Genomic DNA, 17,153 nt, shown 5'->3' with positions numbered 1-17,153 from the left:
AACACTTCAGATCCACCTTCTCACAGTATGTCACTGTCATTTCCAGGTTTCTAGTTAGTTGTAGAGCTCCAGGATATGAAAATGGTTAGAAAAAGGAGGAGGGAGGAGGAACTTTTTAGAGAAGTTACTTCAAAGTGAGGCACTTTAGAGGAAAAGGAATTGTCAACCCTGTGCTTAATCAGCAAAGTTCTGGAGTCAGTGCTTAACTCTTGCTGAACCAGTAAGTTCCTGTGCTGAAATGCCTTGCTGGATGGGAATTTATATTGAAGAGAAAGTGGGACACAGTGCCTATATACCTATGTAGGCAAAGGTGAGGGTTAATTTGAAACAAGTGGGATACAACTCTATTTGTTATGGAAAGAGCAAGCCAGACCTGGCAACTTGGCTGGCACACAGACAGGGAAAAGCAAGAGCAACTCAGCCACGTGTGCCTCCCTGTCTGCCTCCTGCCTGAAAGCTATGTTGGTGTGACAGAAAATGTCCTTCCAGCGAAGGCTTTTACTCTTTAAATGCAGTCTTTGACCCTCACCCGTATGTGACAACGGTTGGATCAGCGGGAACTGGCTGTGGTTGGAAAGCGTTGATGGCAAACGCTAACGTACCAGCACCTGCCAGGAGCTTCCAACCTGTTGGTACGTGGCTGTCTCTGGGGAGTACGAATATCCTGGTGAGACTGCGACCCCACTGCCCTAATCCAAAGAGCCTTCACTGCAAGGGGCAATGCAGAGCGTGTGAGCAGCAGTTGGATTTCAGGGTGCGAGAGCCAGGCTGACTGCTGTATTCACTTTGTCTTAAGATTTTGTAGTCCAAAGGACTCGTGGAGCTCTTGCATTTTCAGTGTATTTGGGGGCTTGGGGGTGTTGCCACCACAATCTTGTGCCTGTGAAACTTCTCATCAACTGCAGCCGAAGTGGGAAGTTGCTGTTTGCAGTTCCTGCTTGCCCAGGCTCACATGTGTGTGACGTGCACGGGGCACACCAGGGATCTGCTGTAAGTGGAGAGATGTCCCACCACCCTTCCCCGGGGACCCTGGATGTGCCTTACCTCGTTTAGAGGGAAAATTGGCTGATCTCCCCCCACTGCTTCATCCATAGGGCCTGGCACAAGGCACTATGCGGATACACCACGTTACAGCCTTTAATTACCTAGTCACACATGTTTTTTCCACATTCAGTGCCAAGGATGGATGCAAAGAGGTCAATCAAGGTTATATGGAAAACTAAATCTGGCTTTTCCTTGACTTCAAGTGATGTCTTCCCTACCAAGACAAGCCTTGTAATGAAGCTTGGTATGTATTTACACACGTTCACATGGAGACATGAATGTACTTACAGCAATATGCATGCAGTAACTCCAGCTTTACAATAGGATGTTGATTTAATTTTCCTCTTACACAAATCTCAGAGCAGTTTGTTTAATTGAAGCCTTCAAAAACCCTGTAAGGTAGGGTATTATTATGCCTGTTTTATGCAGGAGGAAGAGAAGCAGGGGGCAAAGCCTGCCGAGAGTAATATCCTCTTGTGTGCTAGGAAGCTAATAGCGAACGAGAACGAGGAAGGGTTTGCTGGCACACAACGGGAAAGCGCGTCGTTTCAGGTGTGCACCAGGGCCAGGCACTTTGGGGGAAGCAAACGCGATCACCAGCTTGTTCCTTTTCCTTCCTGTGAGTTTTGGGTTGTCTCAGCAGGGCTGCACGGGCTCCTCAGCGCGGGCAGGACATGTGTTCCCTTGGATGGAGGCACCGTGCTGAGCTCGCACTTGGCTCGCTGCACGTGGGAAGGCTGAGCAAGCTGGGCGCTCTCCAACGCTGTTGGGGTATCAAAGCCTCGCGGCTGGGATCCCTGAAGGTGTAGGCAGAGGGAGGGGTAGGAACAACCTCGGAGATAAATGTTGTCATGTGGGAGGGTGGAGGCTCTCCGAATGGCTTGGAGGAGTCAGGTGGTGGCATGTTCTCGCTGGGTATCTGAGCCCTCTGAGGTACCAGCCTCCTCTAAGCCTACTGAAAATGGGGAGAGACTGTTCTTGTTGTCCCTAGGGAGGGAAAAGCTAGGCTGGCCACCCCAGCCTTGCTAGACACTAGAGAATGCACACAAATGTGAGCTGCTTTGGATGGCCCAAGTCTAGAGAAATCTGCAGTTGCAATTCCTGCCTCATCTCTGCAGGCAAGGGCTGGTCTCTCCTGGATGCAATGCCCGAAGGTGAGTTCACCCACTAGTGCTAAATCTGTAAGGAACCTGTTGAGTGCCAAAGTATTTTTGCATTTTGTCTGGGTGGCTGCAAACTTTTCGGATTTGAGATCACCAATGTAAGCTTTTATGTTTGAAAGGTTCAGGCTATTTGATGCTTTCCTCGAGTCCCCAGCTCCTGGAAACCTCCTATCACTGAGGGATCTCAGCTCTCCCTTTCCCATACGTGTTGCATTACGTAAGTGCATTCCTAGGCCTTCACAGTTGTACAGAAATGCTAGGAAAAAAATGCAGTTAAAATATTTTAAAGGGCTGCAAATCAGAGGCAAAGGAAACGTAACAAAACCACATTTTACAAGCTCAGGAGCTAGACTTTTGATGTTTTATCTTTATGAAAAAATAGAAAGAATTTGTTACATGCTATAATAAATGCTCCATAAAATCTTATCAAATTTTGGTTAAATCCAACATGGGTTAAGCTGTGATGGGGAACACCCTCCTATTCCCAGACAGGAGCTGCCAGTTGGAGGGGAGCTCTCAGCGACTGCTCGAGTCGAATTTGGTAACAAAGATGATGGCTGTGGAAGCAGCTCTCCTAAGCAAGTGCGACATGCCAAGGATATTGCTGACATCCAGGGAGACCGACGCAAGGAGATGAGAGCTGCCGCAGAGGGATGTAGTAGGAAGCCTTAGCGCTGCTGGAGAGCAGGCTGCTGCGAGGGAGGAATCTGGCAGAGGTGGCGTGGTGTAGGAGGGCTGGCTTGTCCCCATAGATGAGATAATATTTGGTCAGTCATGCACTTACCGCATTGCTCATAACCGTCCCTTGCGCCAGCTCTCAGCCTGGCTCCTCCGAAAAGAGCAGAGCTCAGGAGCTGCAGCCATTCATGAGGTTAATACAAAAGGGGGAGGGGGGAAGAGTTTTCTCGTGTTGCAAAGTGTGGGCTGGAAGAAGTTTTCTTATTGCATGGAAGTTCTCAAAAGTGCAAATAGTCTTTTGGTGTGGGCCAATACGTCAAACATACTGAGAATGTTCACAAACTGAAATACTATGGGTAAAGTCAAGTTCAGATCAACAGAATTTTAGTTTCCTAACTCTAACATTTAATTTTGACGTTTTGTAGGGTTTTTACAAGTACTGTCTTAAATTTTGACATTAGAATTTTTTATTAAATCAGAATTTTCCTATACAAAATGTTTAAATATTTAAACACTTCAGCCACTTTGAATGATAAAACCTTCCCATTTAAAACCAGAAAGTCACCAAGTGACATTTTCTTGCCAGAAGCCCATGCCAGTAAGTTGGCTTTTCTTATTAAAAAAAAAAAAAAAATCACACACAAGAGGGAAAAAAAAATCCACCCGTCCTCTGCTGAGTCCAAACCTGGAGGATCAGCTCCCGCAGGAGCTAAGACCGTAACAGAGAGTCCAACTGTGGTGTGTCCCACCACCAATAAATACATTTTTACCTGGGGGACCCGAATGCTGTAATACTGCAATGATGTCCTTGTGATTAAACATTTTATATCACAGTAGTACCCTCCGGGTGGAAGCTGCATTGAGGCCCCACTCTGCTCGGCACCGGAGAGACCGTTGCTGCCCAAGGGAGCCCGATCCCCCCTGCATCGATACAGCGCAGTAGAAAGTGAAGTTGCCTCACTGCAACGGATGGTGCGTTCCTGCTCAAAGCGGACATCACGATGGAGAAAATATCCGAGATCTCGGATTTATAGGTTGTTTCTGCATTGGGAAATCAGTAACTCCCTGCTGCAGCTATCAGATGAACTCATCTAAAATCCCTTTGCACGTCGCTGGCGCTTTGCTGGCGGCAAGCAATGCCCTTAAAGGCTACTCCAAAATTGTTAGGGGACTGCCCACAGCCAGAAAAAGTTGCTGCTCATTGCTTCCATCTCCCTGTGCCCCTTAAAAAGACAAACTGCTCTGTGAGCAGTTGTTTCGGCACCCTGGAAGGGAAACGCGGTGGCTGAAAGCGCTGCCCTGAGCTGCTCCTCGGAGGACGGAGGTGGAGAGGACACTAAGGGGGGTTGCAGCAGGGCAGGAGGGGAAGATGCAGGTTGTTCTGCCTGACTTCAGCGAGAACGAGAGCGAACAAAACGCTCTTACAAAATGCCAGCCCCGAGCCCGTGGTGTTTTCATCTTCTGGGAGTCAACCTACGTGAGAAGACTGGGGACTACGTGACCTCCAGCAGAGACAGAGCCGTGGAAGAGGAGGAAGAGCCGCGGAAAGCTCCCTCCGAAAGGCACGAGAAAAACTAGATCCGAGTGACCTCGTTCGCCCCAGAGACACGAAGACGGGGCGAGAGCGTGACAGATTCAGCGTCACAGCATCCAGTTTCTACTGGAGGCATTTCTAGGTGAGGCTGCAGGGATCCAGCAGAACTGAGGGTTTGGGGGAGCTGAGCTCTTTCTAGGCTGTAACAGCTTCCAGATCTTCTCCTTCCTCCACCCAAAATCAAACCGAACTGCACAAATGCAATTTATACCTCCCTGAACAATGTTCACTGCAAATGTTACTAATTAGCGCCCCTCTAAATGGCTGTGATTAGTTTAGCAGCTGATGGAATATTTACTCTAGAATTTCTTCTTAAAAAAAAAAAAAAAAAAAAAAAAAAAACCACAAAACTATTTATTTATTTATTTTACAAATTTCTGCCGCTGGCCGTGCTGAAAATGTGAATCACGCAGCAGGAGCTCAAACTGGAGTGGCTTTCCTACCAAAAACACAGATTGAAGCACAGGGAACACAGCTTGCAAGAAAAGACAGATGTTTTGAAAGCCATTTGCAACACAAAGTTAACCAATAACACCAGTTTTGAAGTCTGATCAATTAACATTTTTAAAATAAGAGCAATTCCTCTATCATGTTGCAAGAGCGTTTTTCCAAGCAGACCTTGCGCTCTACCAGCTCTTCTGCCCATCATCGCATTTGCCAAACTGGTAGATTCCAGTTTGGTCATAAATTTCTCATGATTGGATAAACCAGATTTGACTGTGAATTTGCAGTGATCAACTCCCAGCTGCGCGGGCAAGAATCTCTCTTTTCGTTACGGTGTCGTTCGGGAAGGCAAATCCTTTCTAAAGCACCGGGAACTTCCATCGCTAATCCGCGCCTGCCTCCCCTTGGACAGCCCTGGCCACTTCCTTTGCGAACAAGCCTTTTTTTTCTTCCTCCTTCTTCTCCCCTTTTTTTTTTTTTTTCTTTCCTGCTTGTTTGCTTTTCAGAAAGCTGATTCAGCCTTAAAGCAGGGTTGCAATGCCCGTCAGGGGCACTTTGCATTCTGCCCCCACCGTTTGGGAGAAAGGAGAATAAAGGCAAACCACAAGGTAATCTCTCTTTTGCAGTCAGGATGAGTCTTTTTTTTTTCTTCTTTTTTTTCTTCTTTTTTTTTTCTTTCTTTTTTTTTTTTTTTTTTTTTTTTGAAGTGTCTAAGGAAGGGAAGCTGCACGCCCCCGGCTGTCCAAACGCAAGGGTAGACAACAGTTAACTTGGAGCTGCTCGGTGCTGGAGCTGCTCGGTGTCGCTCGCTCGTGTGCCCGCCTGGCGTTTTCCGTGCGATGTCCATATTTGATCAGCCCCGAAAGACGGGTCTGCGCAAGTGAACAAGCAGCGAGCGGGGCCGGGCGGCGGGCTGCTTTTTGCGGCGGTTTTGGCGCGGGTCCTCGCGGACCCGGCGAGAGGGAGGTCAGGGGTGCTGCGCGCCCGGGCGCTGGGACACCCGCACCGGCCCCTGCGAGGGCAGGCTGCTTTTGCTCCGGAAAATGGAGAGCGAGCGGGATTTCTCCTCCGAGGCGCGGGGAGTTCGGAGGAGAGCAGCAGGGATGGCTGCCAGGTGCCACCGCTCGCTGGGGACACCCTGCCTGGGGGGGGGCAGTGGGGGGGGGCAGCTCACCCCTGCTCCCTGGAGGCGGGGGGGGGGAGCCCCTGCGTGCCCCCCCTCCCCGGCACCACAGGGTTAACCAGCCTCTAGCAGCCCCCTGGCCTGCCCTGACCCCCTTGTGCCCCCCCCCCCAGGCCAGCCTCAACCTCCTTGTGCCCCCCTGCAGACCTCCTTGTGCCCCCCCGGCCTGCCTCAACCCCCTTCTGCCCCCCTCCAGACTCACCCTGACCCCCTTGTGCCCCCCCCAGCCCTGCCCTGACCCCCTTGTGCCCCCCCCCAGGTTTGCCCTGACCCCCCTGTGCCCCTGCCTTGGCCTGTCCTGACCCCTCTGTGCCCCCCCCCCAGGCTCTCCCTGACCCCCTTGAGCCCCCCCACCCCGGGCTGCGCTGACCCACCGCCCTCTCTGCCCCGCTTTGTGCCTGCTGCCCCCCAGCACCACCCGCCCCCTCGGGTGCCCTCAGCCCCCCCCGGCCCCACCCTGCGCTGACGCCCCCCCCCACCGCCCCCCCGCGGCGTCGGCCCCTCCCCTCCGGGCCCCACGGAGCAGGCCCCGCCCCGCCCCGCCGAGGCCCCGCCCCCGCGGCCCCGCCCCACGCTGACCTCCCCTCCCCCCTTCCCCGCGCTGACCTCCCCTCCCCCCCCCGCCCTCCTTCGCCGCCGTGCAAATCTCGCGAGACAACGCGCGCTTTCACTAGTGTCTTTGCACCAATCGATCCCTACCGGGCCGGACCGAGCCGGACCAAAACACCCCAAAAAGGAGGGGGGAGGGGGCCGGCCCGGCCGCACCGACACCTGCCCCGCGCCCCGCGGCTCCCGCCCGGCCCGGCCCGGCCCGGCCGCCGCCCCAGGGCCGCCAGTGCCGCGGGGGAAGGGAAAGGAAGGGAAGGAAAAAGGGTCCCTGCCGCCCCCGCGCCCCCCCGCCCCACCTGCCCGGGCGCTGCGGCGCGCCGAGCCGAGCCCTCCCTCGGGCCTTTGTCCTGCCGCGAGGCCTTCCCGCCCCCGCCGGCCCGCGCGCGCTGCGCCCGGGCGAGCGCTCTACGCGAGGCCGGGGATCCGCGGCCTTCTCCATCCTCCCCCCCCCCCCCAACCACCACCGCCACCCCCGGCCCCTTCCCCGCCCCGCAGCCAGCGAGGGGCTCGCCCCCTCCTCCCCCCCCCTTCCCCGCCGCCGCTGCTCCCCTCCCCTCCGCCCTCGTCCCTCGCGTGGAGCCCGGGTGCCCGCAGCGGCGGCGGCGCCGGGCTCACGAGAGGCCGCGGAGCCGCCCCTGGCCTCCCCCGCCCGCCCGTGCCGCCGCCGCAGCAGGTTCCCTCCCTCCTCCTCCTCCTCCTCCTCCTGCCCCCGGCGGCGGCGGGATCCGAGCGGTGCCCGGGGAGCGCTCGGCCCGGGCAGGAGGGGAGAGGAGCGGCGGGGCGGCGGCAGGAGGAGCAGCGGCGGCAGCGCCAGGTGAGCGAGCCGGGGGGCGGCGGGGGAAGCGCGGGGGACCCCCCTCGCCGCCCGGGCCCGGGGCAGCTCGGGGCGGGGTGTTGGGGGGGGGCGACGAGCGAGGCAGCGCGGGAGGGGACGGCGGGTGGGGGGGGGCGGTTAAACGCTCCGGGCCGCTGCGGGGGAGCGGCCCGGCGAGGCGCCGAGGGCCGGGGTCACGGCGGAAGGGCTTTGCGGCCTGTGCCCCGCGGCGGCGGGAGCGAGGCCTGCGCCGCGGTGCCGCCAGGCCGGGGCACGGCGCAGCGCAGGCCCCGCGGGCTCGCAGCGCGGCGCGGCGCGGCCCGGGGAGGGGGGCGGCAGCGGGCCCGGCTCGGCTCGGCTCGGCTCGGCGCAGCGCGGAGCCCCCCCCCCCCCCCCCCCCGGGCGCCGCCGCGGGAGGCGAAGGGGTGGGCACGGCCTTTGAATCCCCGGCCTGGGAGTTGGGGCAGGGCTGCGAGGGCGAGCAGGCAGGCCGAGGCGGTGCAGCAGCTGGCACCCGGGCAGGCTCCTCGCTCGCCTATTTATTTTTTCCAACGTGAATCTGCTTTTCTGAGGGGCTTAACATCCCCCTCCCCCTTTCCCCTTAAAGGAGGCGAGGAGGGCAGGTAGGGAATGCCATCTGCTCCCGGGAGGGGAGGGAGGGATGGAGCGGCCGGGGGGGGGGGGGGGGGGGACAGCTTCCAGCAGTGCCCGGGCTGGAGGCATTCCCCAGGCCCTGGGAGGCAGATGGGGCCTGCAGCGGCGGAAAACGCTCCGGAACTTGTAGCCGTCCCCTCCCCAGGGCCGCATCCTCGCTTGGGGGGCTGATTCCCTGCTGGATGGGCACCGTGCGGCCCCGGATGGCGGGGGGGGCAACGCTCAGGCCACTTCAGTATCTTAATGTTGGTGGCCTGTCATTTTCCTCGGTGCACAGATTTCCTGTTTTGAAAACTAGGCTGCCAGCTTTGGTAGGGTTTTTATGCAAATAGCGAAAATTGGGTTCCCTCATACCCGCATATGGTATCCCATTAGTTTTTAAGGCTTGTTACCAATTTGGGAGACTGTGTATAAACACCTCCAGATTGCTTCACTTAGCCCCCCGTAACTTAGATCTGCAGCGTTTGGAGGAAACAGCAGTGACAAAATGGACAGTTAATAAAAGGAACAATTGTATACTGCCTGGTCTAGAGGGCACTTGCTGCCCTTCAAGAACTTTCTTCATCGCATATGCTCTTTATACAGCAAATCTTTATCTTCTATCTCTTTTCTCTACCTCAGTCCGGGAAATGAAACTGGAACAGACATTTCTGGAAACGATGAACTTGATTGGTGCAGTTGGGAAGATGTGATTCACATAATGAACATTGAAATTTGTCCCATTTTTTTCACTGTTCAATATTTGAATTTTACATTCCATGATTTTAACCTGTCTATACAACAATGCATTTTTTTAAAAACCCTTCAGGTAATGGCATCCCTTGTGTTGGATTGCCGGCTACCCAGGTACATCCAGATGTACCTGTTACTCTGAAGGTATCTGGTACTTTACTCTGTAAAGTAAGAGCTTTAAACAAGTGTTATTTTCTTCTTTCAATCCCTTTCCATGCTTGGAAGAAACAAGGCTGTTATCAGTAAAATGTGGAGTTTGGAGAGATGTAGTGTTTCAGGAACCGGCCAAAAATAAATTTTTGGTGAGGAATGTTGCTTTTTTCTCCTAGTCATGCAACACAGATGAAAAGCTCTGAAGCTTTTAGTCATAACACACTGCTCCCATGTTTTCCTTTAAATAAAGCATCCAGTGGGAGAACATGACATAATTGATTTCTTGGATTAAGAGATCTTGAAATGGCTGGTAATGCAGACGGAAGATGAAACTCTCCAGCAGGGTTATAGTTTAAATACAGTAATATGGCGGCAAAGTCCTGTTATTATTGCGTGGTAATCTTGTACTTCCCATACAAGAAAACTCTCTGTATATGGTTATACTGCAGAATAGAGGCTTTTGAATATCATCAGTGGCACAAAATGTTAAATATATCTCTCCTTTCCTTGCGTTGCATAATCTTAGTGTTGTTCTCTCATAGCAGCAGAAATGATGGAAGAATTGCATAGCCTGGACCCACGAAGGCAGGAATTGTTGGAGGCCAGGTTCACTGGAGTTGGTGTTGCTAAGGTGAGTACAAGTACCTTTGGTAGCAAGCATGACTCCTTACCCATCCTGCACAGCATTTTTTTTTTTTTTTTTGCCTTTTTTACATTGGTAGTTTTGCTTTGCTAGCAGAATGTTTTGTTTTGATAGTTGTGTTTTGACTGCTGATTTGCTTGAAGTGTGTTTTAGGGGAATGAAAATGGGATCTCTATAAGCAGACATTCTGCCATACAGAAGATTTTGGGTTGTAGTTAAGTTCTCGAGAGTTGCTTCATCTTCAGGTAGCTTATACGCAAAAAAGAAAAAAAAATAAAAAAAGGAAAAGGGGGAAAAAAAGACATCTTTGGAAGTCGGAAGCTCTTCTGTCTCTTACTTTCTCAAAGTACATATTTGAGAACTGAATTTGGCTGCTTGTTGGATACAGTTTCAAGTTTATTGTGTTCAATATAACATGTAACCAGGGTGGTTAATACATTCAATAATTCATCTAGTTCTTCTGTGTGGGTACCCTGTGCTAAACTTGTGTGCTCAGTTATACAGAACACACACAAAAAACTGTTTGAAGGTAAGCTTTCATATTTCTGTGATCTGAACCTGCTAGTAAAATCCCATCTTTGTTCTCAAGTACAACTTTGTAACTGTTCAGTAGCTGCCTTTCTTGAGTAAGGCACTCAATGATAACATTGTGTGGTTGCTTGAAACGCTGGCATTAAGCTGTTAGTTCTCCAGATGTTGTTGGTAGTGTTAACTGATAGGCGCTTTGAACAATGAAATGGTGGCAGGACTCATCTTAAACTAAATCAGTGATAATTCAGTTTACTTTCAATTAAAGTATTGAGTTTTGGACAACATCAAGGTAGATGGTAAAAGAGCATATCATTGCTACATGTTTTTCAGATACCTTTTAGAATTATTTTGGGAATAAAATTTGTAGATGTTGTACTTCTTAAAAGAAAATTCTGAAGTTAATTAGACCAAACTTGAAAGGTGGTTTACTTCCAGTTCACGCTTTTCTTTCTGATCTGTGCTTCAGTCAGGACTCAACCAGTATTAAGTCTCAGAAGGGAGCATGAATAGGTAAAAATGTTCGGCTCTAAGGCAGTGTAATAAGGATGATAAACACCAAAAGTTTTTAAGGATAACTACTTAAGATAGTTACTGAAGAGTGTGGTTGTTGTTTTTTTTTCCCTGAAGACCTATTCAATCTTAGGGCTTTTGCTAGTATAAAAACTTATGCTAGTATAAGGTAGTAATGTCACTTTTTGAGACACATTTTGTGTAACACTACAACATTTTATATACTTTCTCATCTGTTTTTGCCTCTTTGCCCCTACGTACATGACTTTCACATCTTTATACCAGTATAGGTGAAGCCAAACAACTTTCTAGAATAGGCAAGACTTAAAAACTTAGAAACTATCACTGCCTTAAACCAGTGCCAACATACTCAATGCTTATGAAGAACTTCAGGAACTATTCCTTTTAAAGGAATAAATTTTGAAAGATGTAGAAAAGCAAGACTTAATTATGTGTTTGTGTTTGGAGTAGAAAGAACATGTGTTCTTTCTCCATACAGGTGAATACTAAAAACTCTTTTGTTATTAAAGCATGTACAAATAATTAAAAAAAAAAAAAAAAGATGGCCTCATTTCTTGGAGGCTGCACTTTGAGCAAAGCTCCTGTATTTTTACCTGTTGTATACAGTATAGTATATTACTTTGTGTTAATCAGTAAACTGTTAAAGTGCATTGCACTTATTTCAAGCAATATATATGTATTTACTTGCGTACTTGCTAACGTGCAGTAGATCAGCCAACCATTTGTATGAATTAGCATGACTCTACTATGTTGCAGCAAATCTTGGTTGCAGTATTAATCTCAGATACTACGTTCCCTCCCAGGTTGGTGCTTCAAATTCCCTCCCTACCCCCCCAAGTCTCCGTCCGTCATGCTCCGCACTGGCATTGGTAGGTCATTGTCTTAAAGGGAATATATTGGGAAAGCTGTGATACGGTTTATGTGATTCTACTGAGATTTTTAGCTCTCTGCAATTAAGTGTTTAAGGAAAGCTACATAAAGTAAGTTAGTGCCATCTAGTGGGACCGGGACTGGCACTCCTCCTGGAATAGAAGGTATTCTGTTGCTGTTTATTGCATAAAAGGAAGAAATGTCATCTTAGATGCTCTCCTATTGGGTGAATACCGCAGGCAGCTGTAACTCGGAGCTTCCTGCCTTCTACTGACTTAGTGTATCACTTAGTGTATTTGGTTAAGATTTCTTTAATGTTTAAAAATACAGGGTGTATTTTGGGCCCGTGTAAAAACTAATGTACTAGTTTACATCCTTAATATAACTGCAGCATTTAAAGCCCATTCCCCCTCACCATATTTGCAAGAATATTTATATATGTTTCTAAGAACAAATAATGGTGAGCAGATCAAGAATAAATTCTTCGGTTGGAAACTAGAAGAAGGCTTCTAACCATCAAATTTATAGGCTCTGAAAGAGCCTGCCGGTAGCAGTAATAGGAGGAGAGAAGTCTTAAACAGTTTTGGAAGTAGTTGTATGGTGTCATCAGTGGTAGCAGGAGGCACAACCCAATGACCGAGGTCATTTGCCATCCCAAATGCCTCAATTCTGTTGCAAGTTTGTGGTGAATTTTCTTTCTTAGTGTTTGGAAAATATATTTCTCTGGAAGCTTGAAGTTAATACATGAAATCAAATTTACAAGCAAGAAATGTTTCTAGGCAGCTTATACTCATGAGGTTCCCAGGTCACTAAACAGCTTCCAAAAGTCAGTGATGCTTTAGATGCCTGTTCTTGCCATTCAAGTGCCATTTTTCACCAAATTCACAAAGCAAGTCCTTGAATTAACGCATGACCATCTGACATCAACTAGTGTTCTTGTTTATTTAGCTCCCATTTATGTTTACTTATTAGGTGAAATCTGAGCATATTCACTTGAGACATTATTCTGACTAGTCATCTCAGATTTCTTCCTTGAATCAGTAGGTACAGAAGACAAAATGTAGTTTGTGTTTCTCTTGATAACATTGTTTAGTTTTGTCTATTCTCATCTTCTGCCTCCTGCCTGGGCTCTAGGTTTAAGATACCAGGCTGGCTAACTCCAAAGGATTCATGTCATTTCTAGAGACTCTTACTGGAAAAGAATGGGAATAGGTGACTGTGATGGTTGAATTTACGTATTTGCGTACAGTGTGCCTCAGGCTTAATGAGAGTGGATCATAACTGCTTCATATGCATCTTCTGCAAGTTTGCTTTTAGAAGGTCTTCAGACTAAGTTGAGTACCTCAGTTTCTTTATATAGCTAAACTAAGAAGGCTGAAGTATTTCTAGAGACGGGCAACTTCTGTCTGACTGTAAGAATCTTGCAGATCAAGTTGACTGTGCTGGAATTGAAGAAGTATTGGTCTAAGAGGCAGTTACGCTTTCCCTGACTCCCTCTGTAAGGTATCATAAAAGGGAAATGAAAATAACTTGAGAGGTGTCATTTATGTTGCAGGACATCTGCCTCCAAAAATTGAATGCCTCATAAAGAGGATCGCTTACTTTTGTTACTTTGTTTTTTAACCTTCTAGGTTCTCTGTCACTGTAGAGTCTTTATAAGTAAGTCAGTTCAGTAATTGCTAGTTGTATAGTCTACTTTTCAACATCTTAGCAGTCAAGTTACCAGATCAAGTATCCATATATGGGAATAGTCATGTCTTCCTTGGAGGGAAGCAGTGCTGCACAGTGATGTTCCCGAACAGGTGTTGCATGCCACCAGAAGAACTAGTTAGTAAGAGTTCAGAAACTTAGCAATGAATTTTATCAGCTACCAAAGAAAGCACCAGGACACTGCTTTTCTTTATGCCAGATACTTGAAATTTGTTTGGATGCTTCCTGGAACAACAATATTTATTTCAAATGTGTTCTCTGGCTAATAGAACCCCAAAGTAGTTGTCAGATTTCAGTTCTGTTTCAACAACTGAGTTGATGTTTAGGGTAAGTTGCATGAAACTTCTGCTTGATTTGCCATCAGTAAAATAAAGATACCATCCAGAGAGGAGAGCTCTGGAGGCATAATGGAAGCCGTGTGACTCGTGTTGCAAACCTGCTTACCCATCAGACGTAGTGGAAGTTACCTGTGAATATTTGGTAGTAGTTTAACTTTTCAGGGCAAAAGACAAACCTGCAACGTGAGTGAGAATTAGTTGTCGTTATTAGCCGTAATGTTAGTTAGTACTGAGCCTTTTTAAAAGCCCAAAAGCTGAATATAACTGTCAAATTTTGAGATACTTGAAATAAAAGTATCTTAATTAGAGCTTGCTTATACAGGAGCACATATGCTAGTGTAAGTGGAACATCTTTTTGTCTTGGTGTAAGCCTGTGTGAAGCCAGCCCTAACTTGACGTGCAATTAAAGGATTGACTTTTTCTCTTTGAACCTCATGATTTGCTACAAAATTGACAAAAGTTCAGGTCACTTTGGCTTGAGGTGGTAAAGTATGTGTCTACCGTTGAGTTAGCAAGAGAATTTTGCAAAGCATTTTCTTATAAATCCACTTCTGTGATTCTAGTTAGGCAGCTTGAATTCCTAGAATTCTCTTTCAGTATGGGGAATAGTCTCACCACTTTCAATAAGACAATATGTAGCATCTTAAGTTTTTGGCTAGTTTATTGTGGTCTCAATGGTCAAGAACTACATGTACTGAGTCAAGGACTGAGTCAGACTAACATTATGGAGGATCAGATGAGAGTTATTACCGGGTTAAGTGCTTTTATCGATATTTTAGCCACTCTTCCTTGTGTGTGGTGCTTTCCATGGCTTTTGCAAAGAGAAATGACTATCCAGCTTGTGCAAGCAAATGTGACTAAATTCTTGCCTTTGAGTTAGTCTTAGCAGTATCTACCATTCTTGCATCAGCTTTCAGCAAGGAGGTTTTGTTGTGCAAGGTAGACCACTGACTTGGAAGCGGCAGTTGATCAGATGAATCACAAGGAAAAAGTACATGTCAGCTTCTCTCAAAGAAATTCCTTGGGGAGGCAGAAATGTGTGCTGTTCTTATGCTTCCATTTGGTAAACTCTGAAGAAACTATGGGCTTATTTCAGGTGACCCATATATTGCAAATTTTGTGCTGGACCCCATCAAGACTTTTCTTGATAGGGTATACTGAATGAGTGGATTGGGAGTGCTGTCAGAGTAGTGCAGTATCATCCCAAAGTAGTCTGTGCTAGCAGAGCCACATGCCGATGCAGGTGACTTCTTCAGGAGCAAAATTGATGAGCTCTTCTTGGAGCATGAGCTAATTGCGTGATTGTTATTCCCTGCTACTACTTCCCAAGCAATAGTCTCAAGCTGGTATTCTTTGACAGTCCTTACTTGCTTTTTTTGAAATTCAGGTTCATTCTTTTAATTCTTCGTGTGTTATGACCACTTAAAATGGTGTGCTAAATTAAGTACTGGACATTCATCCTTATGTCTGTTGCTGAGTTAAACAGTCAAGAATGATAAAATACAAATCAGAGGTGGAGGGTTATATACACCTGCACAAATATGCACATAGTTGAGGAGGGGACTTTCAGATGTATAGTTTCTCCTGTACCCTTTGTGTAAACCTGCAGTTCATCTACAATGTTATGTGTGAAGCTGTAAACACCTGGCTGGGTGATCAGGAGAACTTAATGTTCTTTATGTTACATAATTTCATGAGACGAGGTACAGCTGAGGACTGGTCTGTGCTCCTTAAACCTCCTAGGTATCGCACCTTTATTGCTTAGATTTCAGCATGTTCTAATGAACAACTTGCGCTTGGATGGTAGACATACCTCAAAATGATACTTTTTTGCTAGCTTTTTTTGATGTGAACAAGGTCCTTCAACTCCTTGCTTTTAAAATAGGACTAATACTTTATTGTAATACTTCAGTTTACAGTAAAGCTCCCCTTGAGGGTAATCGAGGGAAAGGAAAACTCACCTTGGTGGAAATGGATCAAAACTGGTCCGCAAAGTATTAACCTTGCGTTTGTTCACAGTATCATGGCATGTGTTTATCTACAGTGAATTTGCTAGATTTGTAGGCAACTGACAAGCTGTTCTTCTCTTTCTGATTCCATAACTAAGTTGTTAATTCCTTCTCACCCATTCTACTACTGCCTTGAGGTCAATTTAATACTTTTCTTAGTTTTGTTTGTAGAAGAAGCTTTAAACTGAAGTGAAAACAGTGTATTTACTCTTTGTGAATCTGTGATCAGAACTGAATTGCTCTTTTGCAGCTGCAAAAAAATTAATCTGATACAAATTCCTCTCTAGCTGTAAATTTCCCGTGTGAAATATTTAGTGCAGGTGGTTATGGTACTGGAAATAAGACCAAGGTTGTGAATTTTGTTGTGCATTTTCCTAGAACTTTACATTCTAATGCAGATTGAGTGGATTTTTAGCATTGCAGAGGATAAAACTGTATTTCTGAAGAAATCTTAGGGTCTTTTTTAACTACAGGTGGCCTCGCCAACTTATTTCTCTAGGCTGTCCTGGAATGTAGGACAATTGGGTGAAATATGGGCCTTTATTAAGCCACTGTAATATCCTTTCAACCGCAGTGTTCCTGAAAAGCTCCAATGTGGCATTTTGGAAGCAGCTGTTCCTGTCGCTTGCTATCCTTGTGCAAAATGGAGGCGGTGAGATTGTAACAAATGTGGAGACAACTTTCGCTTTCATCTTTATCATGACAGAGCCCCAAGCTGTCCGGAGGGGGCCAACGAGTGCTCCGTTGTTGAGATGGTCCTACAGCTAAGAAAGCTTTCACACATGCACTGGAGATTAATGTCTTGAACATGCTGCTGAGGTTTGAGCTCACGGGAGGAAATGAAGGATTTTAGAGGACAGCATTTGGGTGGTTTATAAACAAGCTTTTTACATGGGTGAAAAGCTTAACCTTCTGTCACCACTTGACATAAAATCTGTTAGGTTTATTATCAATGAGGCCTTCATCTGGCTGTAGTTAAGGTTCATGTTGACACTTTTGCTGTGTTAAGTCCTGTTGGCCAAGCAATAAATCTCTTACATTAAAAAAGAAGAAAAAAAAAGTTGGACCTATAATATTTGTCAAACTTCATCATTTTTCTTTTTTTAAGACAACTAGATTTTAAGCAGTTACGTTGATGAGGGAAGAGTGGGTAAAGCGTCTTTCTAATCCTTGAGCTATTTCTGTGATGAGTTGAAAGGGTAAGAGGTATGGCCTAAAGAATAACATCTGCAAAATTTAAGTAATTTAGGATTCCCTTTTAAAAATAAATGTTTAGCTTCTTGAGCTGCTGAACTGATTGGGGTGGGGGGGAGATTGGTTGGTTTGGTTCTTTTTGTTTGTTTGTTTTCTTGAAGTGATTAAGCCTCTGTTTAGGAGAAACAAATTTGGTACTTAGCACTAAAAGTGCAAAACAGGCAGTATGAGCTAAAGCTTTGCATTTTGTGAACAGTTG

General features: G+C 47.3%; 1 protein-coding gene across 7 annotated transcripts in view; it reads left to right on the top strand.

The window, feature by feature from the left end:
- The first annotated feature begins 7,324 nt into the window (after positions 1-7,324).
- Positions 7,325-17,153, top strand: part of TLK2 (tousled like kinase 2) — a 43,736-nt gene continuing 33,907 nt past the window's right edge. For 2 of the 7 annotated variants that reach the window (XM_062595631.1, XM_062595630.1), the window contains exons 1-3: positions 7,326-7,529; positions 9,611-9,699; positions 11,577-11,642. In XM_062595631.1, the coding sequence (XP_062451615.1) occupies positions 9,619-9,699; positions 11,577-11,642 (147 nt within the window). In that variant the 5' untranslated portion in view covers positions 7,326-7,529; positions 9,611-9,618. Of the gene's footprint in view, positions 7,530-7,996; positions 8,153-9,193; positions 9,218-9,610; positions 9,700-11,576; positions 11,643-17,153 lie in introns of those variants that run through there. The other 5 variants (XM_062595625.1, XM_062595624.1, XM_062595626.1 and 2 more) reach the window with 5 other exon arrangements.

This window comes from Rhea pennata, chromosome 26 (genome assembly GCF_028389875.1).
Source record: "Rhea pennata isolate bPtePen1 chromosome 26, bPtePen1.pri, whole genome shotgun sequence".
NCBI lineage: Eukaryota > Metazoa > Chordata > Aves > Rheiformes > Rheidae > Rhea > Rhea pennata.
The sequence above is the reverse complement of the archived record's forward strand: the minus strand, read 5'-3'. Positions and strand labels throughout refer to the sequence as shown.